The 8,780-nt window shown below is 32.7% G+C and overlaps 1 protein-coding gene across 3 annotated transcripts in view; it reads right to left on the reverse strand.

Moving 5' to 3' along the window:
- LOC118197757 (palmitoyltransferase ZDHHC16) overlaps positions 1-8,073 on the reverse strand; it is a 90,985-nt gene extending 82,912 nt beyond the window's left edge. Inside the window, exons 1-4 of one of the 3 annotated variants that reach the window (XM_085809820.1) lie at positions 7,877-8,073; positions 1,400-1,503; positions 1,174-1,257; positions 50-329 (exon numbers count right to left, since the gene is read on the reverse strand). In XM_085809820.1, the coding sequence (XP_085665946.1) occupies positions 50-244 (195 nt within the window). In that variant the 5' untranslated portion in view covers positions 245-329; positions 1,174-1,257; positions 1,400-1,503; positions 7,877-8,073. Of the gene's footprint in view, positions 1-49; positions 330-1,173; positions 1,279-1,399; positions 1,504-7,876 lie in introns of all 3 variants that reach the window. The other 2 variants (XM_085809819.1, XM_035369298.2) reach the window with 2 other exon arrangements.
- Between the last annotated feature and the right edge of the window lie 707 nt (positions 8,074-8,780).

Consider the following 8,780-nt stretch of genomic DNA (forward strand, 5'->3'; position numbering starts at 1 on the left):
TAATAACAAATTAATCAACAATAATATTTTAACAAATAAAAATACTTACAGGTCCTAAAATTTTTGTAAAATGATCCACAAACCATAACATTGGTTCCATAAGAGTATCCCCCACATAATATCTGTCTGCAAATTCATTATAGAGTAATGAACGAAATGTAAGTTTAGAGATACTGTAAAGTAACCATATCCACTGGACAAAGCGTTGAACATAACGCAATGTAATCCAATTCCTTATTTTCATGACTATCAGTAGAAATTTTCAAGATTTGAACATTTTAACACGACGATATATCAAATGGATGCATATATGCTTGTATTTTAACAACCTAAAAAAGAAGAAAAAATTATAAGGCATACTTTTAAATTCATGAAAACTATAACACAAAAAGAATAACTACATATAAATCGAATAAAATGCAAAATGCATTTCTCGGCATATATATGAAACCTACTTTTGATTAAAAAATATTAAAACAGCAAATTATATATAAAATGCAATATAATGATACAGTCAAATACCGAAAATCCGCCGATCTGAAATACGCATTGCCTCTCAAAATATAAACATTTAATTTATAGGTTCCGGAAACCGCAACATGGAGAACGAAATATCAAAGAAAACATACTTAGTGGATAGTGACGTCATAATTACCTAATAATAATGAGTCTTAACGGAAATACCAAATTATTGACATCATGATAAGAGTTTTTTTCCCCTCCAATCTGCATCGAGGTAAAACAAAAGCAGATGATTAACTCAACTCTTCTTTCAATTTCACGCTGGTGTACTTTCTGAGCTTTGTTATTTCACGAGATTGTTTAGTGATGTCTTTTTTTTTTTATCCGGATATTTTGTGGATAAATTAAGAATATTTTTAATTTCAGTGCTTTTTAATACAATGACAGATAAGAAATGCACTCGTGATTTTACTGCTTGCAACGTTGAAAACTTAAACACGTTGCATTGACGGTAATGAAAAAAGTAGAAATTCCGTTAAAGATGGAGGCAGGTGCTACTGCTCGATTTATAACAGAATCGTATGGAATTGCCACAAGGACTGTGTATGATATATGGAACAATAAAGAAAAGCCGTTGAAATCTTACAGCAACAGTGATTCTAATACCGGAATCCAAAATCAGAAATCTTTACATAGACAAAATTTGCAAACCTTGATGCTGTCTTGTACAAGTGGTTCCGGCAGCGGCGGAGTGATTGGGTACCTATTTCAGGACTATTCTTGAGCAGATTCATGCTGATTTACAAATAGAAAAGCCTAATGTAAATGAACAATATAATATAATCTGTTTATATATGTAATAATAATTAAATGCATATAATTATTGTATTAATGTATAAAATAATTTAATTAAATGTATCTAATACGCCTTATTTACTTTGCCCTTTTAGTCTGAATATTATCTTTTCTGTCCTAAAATCCGCAAAATCCTAAAATCCGCACAACCTCTGGTCCCAAGCGTTGCGGATTTCTGGACTTCTACTGTAATAATAAAGAGTTTAATAAACATTAGAACACATAAAAAAATAATCAGAATTTCTAATAGTACTTTAAAATTGAAGTAAGTTTCTTATAGGATGTAAGTGTGATATATTATATATATGTAATAATAAAGGGACTGTAATATTGATGGCGTAGAGCTTAGAAAGTTGAATCCAAAATGAAGGGTAAGAATTTTGATTGCATAGAATGCTACTCCATAATGAATAGGAAACTGGCAGCGGAGACAGATTAAATCCTCGTTTTATTTTCAATAAACATGTTGCAGCCACAACAACTTGGCACATTACTTGTGCCTATTTCAAAATATTTACATTTTTGATAGATTTGCAATAAGAAGAGAGCAGCACTGTTTTGTCAGACAAAGCCACTGTTCAGGGATGATTCTGTAATGGAAATTTTTGCTACTCAGGGAAAGAGAAAGTAGTGAATAGATCATTATGAGCTCGGGAAGGGAAAGCTATGCAGATGACTAGTTTTTTAGAGCAGTGATCTCAAAATGGTAGCCCACAGGCCGCATGTGGCCTCCGACATAAATTTATGGGAGATGGACGGTACAACTCTGATAAACGCCCTAATTTCACCAAATGTGGCGATATGTGTTTTGCGCTGGTTTTTGGCGCGATTGCATGTTGTATGGCAACCATGTCGACGTTGAAAAGTCTTTTGGTGGAGTAGTTTAAATTGCTAGTTGGTTCGTGTCGCGTGTGTTTTTGAAATGGCCTATGTAATGCGATGAAAGACGTGGTGGGAAGGTTTCAGCCACGTATTTTAGATTGTGTGCAGAGTAAATTTAGTATGAAAAGGTACGATGTTGGAGTTGTTAACGAGTCTTTTGTTCACGGATGTATTTATGGGGATAGTAGTGTATTTTTGGAATTTCTGTGGGAGTCGGGACTTTTAAAACAGAGTTTGATGTGTCCGAAATGCGGAGCTGATATGAGAACTCGGACGAAAAAAGGCGTTTCTGATAGACTTGCGTGGGTTTGCAGTAAAATTGTTGCTAATGAAGTATGTGGCTGTCAGCGAAGTTTAAGGTCTGGATCTTGGTTTTCATGTAGCAAGTTAACGTTGGAGGAAGTTTTTATTGTTACTTTCGAAATTTTGAATCGTAGGAAGGCATGTGATATAGCAAAATCGTGGAAGTTTTCTTCACAGACGTTGTGTGACTGGCGAAATTTTGTTAACGAATGTATTTTGGACTTTGTATGCTTTGTATCTGAGAAGATAGGGAGGAAAGATATTTCTGCTTTTAAAAGAAGCTTTCATGGTACTTTTCCGTTTTGCCGGCGCAAACGATAAAGTCACCAATAATGGTTTAACTGATGCCAGATGAAATATCTTCGCTGGTAACCTTTTACGCCTCAGTTTCAAAACAAGTTGAAGCCATTTCTTATCAGATTGTTTCTTTCAATACTGGCATATAGAATTTTTACACGATATTTAAATTTTATCCCCTAAGACAATTCACGGTAATAAGTCAATTAGTTCTAAGTCAATTAGAACGCAATTACACCGCTCATCCGAAGGCGAAATCAAGTGTTAAATTCATCAATTCTAATGAGAATGCACTAGCGAAGTAAAGCACTGCGGTTTTACATAATTTCTGAGTAAGCTATTCGTACGAATTGAAATAATTCTTGCATTTAAACTTGTATTCCAAATTAAGATTTAACTTGAAATTAATGTAGATAATTACTGAGCGAATTAGATTTTAGTAGCGTAGTTTACGTGAGATGAGATCACTTGGGGTCACGTGATACGAACCGGCGAATCAGGATTTTGAACCATGAAAGCATAGTAAATTCTTAAATTAATGTCTTTTTACAAATTTATTGTCTTTATTTATTGGCTTTTTACAAAATTTTAAACCATATTAAAATGTTTATGCCTTCAAAATAAAAAAAAATTCTTTGAATTAACATTTTTTATGTGTATACTGTATGTTGTCGCCAACAAAGTCTGCTTGACGAGATTTGCGCCAGCGAAACGGAAAAGTACCGCTTTCATTATGGTAAGTACATTTTATTTTATTGTTTTTATTTTGTAGAATGTTATATTCATTGTTTTTTGTATGAATTTCCGTTTTTATTGTTGTTTTTTGAATTTTCTGAAATTTATTTTAGTTTATTTTCTTGATTTGTTTTTAGTGTAGGTTGTGCAATTTGTAGATGTTTTTTAAAGTTGAAACAGAACTCTGTGTACATGGTATTCTTTGAAATTTATTGTTGTTATGTTAATTTATTAAAGCGAGATGTGCGTAGTTCGTAGATTCGTTCGTTGCCTACAGTGTGCCATTCGTAGATGTTTTTTTAAGTTAAAACATGTTGCTGTGTACGATTCTTGTCAAATATTTTTGGTTAGAAACTTTACGTTTTTGCTATCTAAGTTTTTTGTTTTTGTTTCGGATTTTTAGCTTAAATCGTGTGTTTAAAACGTAGTTTTTGCATGTGCGAAAACCGTGTTTTTGGAGACATTTTAGGCTTAAAGTTCGAAATGTAGACAAAAAATTTAGATAGTAATATGGCAGCGTGAAGTTTCTCGCCAAAAATATTTGGCGACTTGAGGGCGCATATCAGAGTAGTTCCAGATGGAAAACTATGAGTAGATATTATAGCAGTCTCATAAACAAAATTTCAACATTCTACAACTACTTGTTTTTAAATTATGTGAGGTACATACATATGCATGTAAGTACAGACATCATGGAAAAAATCTCTTTTGAATACGTTTTACAATCTGTTTTGGAAAAAAAGAGTCTTTTATTCTGTCCATACATAGATATGAAGCAAAAAATATCATTTAGATGGATTTGAGAACAGTCAAAATGGATATTTTCATTGAAATATGATAGTAAAATTTTTTTACAATCTACTTCGTACAAGGAAGTAAAAAGGACTATTGCATTTCAGGAAATGATAATTTAAAATATAAACAGCATTACAAACATATGAATTGCTGCTCCTTTGATTTTTTAAGTGAAAATAGATCGATGTGTACATGGACAAAGGGAGTGCGCAATGCCAAGTTGGTGCAATTCTCTGATTTTTTTTTAAGTGAAAATAGGTCAATGTGTGCATGGATACCGAATTTGTGCAATTCTTTGACTTGTTATTTTGAGTTTATGTATCGCTGCTACACAAAGCCAAACTAACAAGTCAAAGAATTGCACACACTCAGTATTTGCCAATTTTCGCCAAGTACCTGTAAATATATTTTTACCAGCCAAGTCAATGCGCAATGCTGAGTTTGTGTCATTCTCTGTTTTTTTTTTTTTTTTTTTTTTAAAGTGAAAATAGGTCGATATGTACATGAATACAGAGTTTGAGCAATTCTTTGATTTGTTATTTTGGCTTTATGTAGTGCCCTTTTTTTTTTTTTTTTTTTTTTTGGCACAAAAATTGTTGCTACACAAAGCCAAAATAAAAAGTCAAAGAACTGCACAAACTCGATGTCCATGTACCAATTTTCACCAAGGGGCACCCATAAATATATTTTTACCAATTTCTTTTCATTTTTGGTTTTGGCATATTTTGCCCCTTTTTCTTGTAGTTTGCCACTGTGCATTTTGATTCTTGCATATGTTTATTCTGAATTAAATAAGGAATGAATTTTAAACATTTTTTAAAAAATAATTTTGTATTACAGTCAAAAGTCTTTAATCCGGACCTCAAAGCTACAAACTTTCTGTGCATGCGTAAACGCATAATGTGTTTACGCAAGCGCATAAGTACCTTTACGCTTGTGCATAATACGTTTACACATTCGCGTTTAATGTATAACGGACGGTATAAGCTAAGCTAAAATTATCTATTTCAGTTAATGTTGCAGATTGCGTTGTTCCTTAATCTTCTAATTGGATCCAGCTTATTTTTTGCAGACTGTTAGAGCAATTTTATAAAAGTAAGCTTGAACTTTCGAGTATGTCAAAAAGAATTTCTGATTCTGGATCTGCCAAAGGATCTACAACGCGAAAGCATGTCCATCAAACAAAAAGTGGAATTGCTGCAAAAAATGGATGAAGGCATATCCTTTGTTTCTCTAAGCATTCCGAAATCTGTTTATCAATTTCATGCTGCTCTGCGGAGGGGGGAAACATCACAGCACGCAATGAACTGGAAATTGATCTGTCGGCACTATCCTTATCTTCAGGGCAGATGCTTTTATTTTATTCGGCTTATAATTCCTCACTAAATGTAGTATTTCATCTCTATGTACTCCGTCTTTGATATGATTTAAATCAAATTCCTCATCATTATAAATATCACGGATACACATCAAATAGTTTTGTGGTTACGATTTTCTAATTTCGACTATGCGTAATGTATGCCTTACGCATGCGCGCGTTGAAAGAAATGTTTAATAAAGTAAACAAATAAATATTAAACTTTTTTTTTTTGTAAATTTTGATACCCTTTAGATCATAATTGCTCTTTATTTCATAAATTATGGTTTCATATTTTTAATTTTATAATTTCTGCATGCCATCTTACCAGATTTAAACTGATGATCTATAATCCGGAATCGCTGAAGTCCCGACGAGTCCGGATTAAAGACTTTTGACCGTATTTGTTACACTCCATGTAACAAATCCATTTAGAATTATTGAATACCAGCTAATATTAATACCATGTACATTTTTGGTCAGTTTGATTGCTTATAAATAATAAACATATAAGAATACTTCCTGATTATTTGCACTCTCACCAAAAAGTCACCGAAAATCATTCATAAGGCAAAGCAGTATGTTGCAAAAATTGTTATATGACAAGCAATGATGTTGCCAAAAAGTATTTAAGCGTCAACCTAAGTAAGCATATAAGACATCTGTTTTGATCAATGTGCAATGACGAAGTTGAAGTTTTAAATGAAAACATATCTCTGTGACATAGGGAAGAATAATAGCCCCCCCCAAAAGAAGGATTTCTTGAAAAAGATAAGTATATTATTAACGATGTTTATTGCTTTTTAAAATTTTACTGATTGATCTTGTATGGAATTATTAGAACAATGCGATTTTGAAAATGACTGTTGCCTTTCATGCATTAGCTTGGTGAAAAATTTGTATGCAATGAGTACAAGAAAGCTCTAAAAGTCTCCACTAAGTCAGCAACGTTTTGGTGCAGGGTGCAGAAAAATAACAACATAAGTGTATGTAAAACTTACACACATAAAAATATTTTAAGTTATTGCAGTTATAAAACAAGTAAAAGAGCTACTTTAAGTGAGATAAACAGACTCTATGCTACTGAATCATAATTTTGTTATTTCTTATGCATATTACTTTGTTTTAATAAATAGAAGACAACTTATTTTAATGTGATTCTCCAAATTAATAAATATGTCAAAAAAAAATTTTATCACCAAAGCAAAGGTTTTTTCACAAAGGGCGCAAATCCAGAAACATGCTTTCCAAGGTATGCAACTGCAACATATGCTTACATTAAGTGTTATAAATGTTATATTAAAAATTAATAACTGTTTTATTTCTAAACTGTTTGTTATATTTGTTTTATCTGTCACCAAAGGTATAGCACACGAACTATTATCATGAAAAGGGAATTTCTTACACTGCAGCCTTTAACTCGCACATTAATGGTAACTAACAAATATATTTATTATGATGCCCTAATATTAAATGAATATTGAAAAATGATACTGAATTGTGCCATTCCACTGCAAAATATTTCTCTCAACATATTAGTTTACTGTTCACGTGACACTGAATGAAATAATGTTTTTGAATGAAACTTTTCTTTAGTGGCCAAGCGCTTTATTCAATAGTCATTAGTCTTGCACCACTACAAGGGCCGAAAGTGGTGGCCATTTCATTATGGAAGCAACTAACAGGTCACCACTGTTGCCTCCTATGAAAGGAAGAACAGCTACAACCATGCCTTCTCCAGCATTCGAGCCCGGTCCCATCACTAAGGTAGTCAGGGTCACTAACCACTATACCGGCTGGGTGGCTCGAATGAAAATTAAGTCCTATTATTTTTACAGGAAAGTTATTAATCTTTATTGCCTTCTTCATTTCTAATACTACTTATGGTAATAATTCTGTAGCTTCAGGTGACGTTTGTGCGAATTTCGAAAGCAGAACTATCGATTTGCTTTCAATAAATAAAAGTAAACCAAGACTTAAGGAACAATATTTTTCTGTGATCAAATTTATACTGCTCAAACAAGGTAAAAATTAATGCAGGTAAAACCATTCATCACTGTTTTGCGCTTTAATTTAACCAATATTACACTGATAGTCTTAATAAGACAGCATCTATCTAAGAATATAAGTTTTAGGAAAAAATACGATGTTTTACTGATAATTTTAACAGAAACTATCAACAGGAATTACCTTGTTAACGGATTTAAAAGCAAGATACCATAAATTTTGCAAACTTTATGGCATTCTTAAAACACACAACTAATTTGAATCCATCCATTAAAATGAAACATTTACTACCATGATACTACATTTGAAAGAGTTGAATCCCATAGTTTACATATGTGACAGTGTTGATTTTGCACACTATATTTAAGTTTTTTTGCCTACTATAAGAAAGAGCGCTTGCTCGCGATAAGCGGTTAAAGAAAAGCTTTCATCCTCACTGCTATTCGCCAAGTAATATTCACTGTAAAATGTCGTGGTGATGGCGCTGTGATCACGTACGATGGAGGCAGGATCTTAGAAGAGCTCCTAAATTTTCAAAGGTGTTTTTCAGAAAATGCTCATTTCCTTAAGTAAAATTTTCGCGAATATCCTCTGCAATGTCTCGTTCTCAAAACCGAAAGTTCTCCTGTACCTAAAGGTCTTATCTTCCTTGTAAAATCCTTTACAACACAAAGACGGAACATTCAGATAATGTGTGTGTGTGTGTTTTTTTTTTTTCCCATGTGGTTTTTTTTTCTTCTTTTTTTTTTTTTTTTTTTTTTTTTTGTTTTGTTTTTTGGTTATCATTTCGTACTACTAAGAACATTTAGTGAATTTGAGTTTCAGAAAGCAGCGCCTCCTTATATTCTGTATCACATGAAGAACATCAGTAAAACAAAAAGACGAAAGTAAAAGTCAGGTGGCCGCCATCAGTCGACGGAAAAGATGAGTGTCTGGTCGAAGGGTACCATTTCGTAGGGACGCTATCTTTATCAGTACTGTTAGCACTACCCATCGGGGCCCCTTTGAGGAATTTTTCGAGAGGGAAGAAACACGATCTTGGGCCTCAATGAATGTATAGATTTGCGGTTTTGTTCCTTTAATCTAT

The sequence above is a fragment of the Stegodyphus dumicola genome, chromosome X2, assembly GCF_044657685.1.
Source record: "Stegodyphus dumicola isolate Sdum_Otavi_A_Nest chromosome X2, ASM4465768v1".
NCBI classification, from domain to species: Eukaryota; Metazoa; Arthropoda; class Arachnida; order Araneae; family Eresidae; genus Stegodyphus; species Stegodyphus dumicola.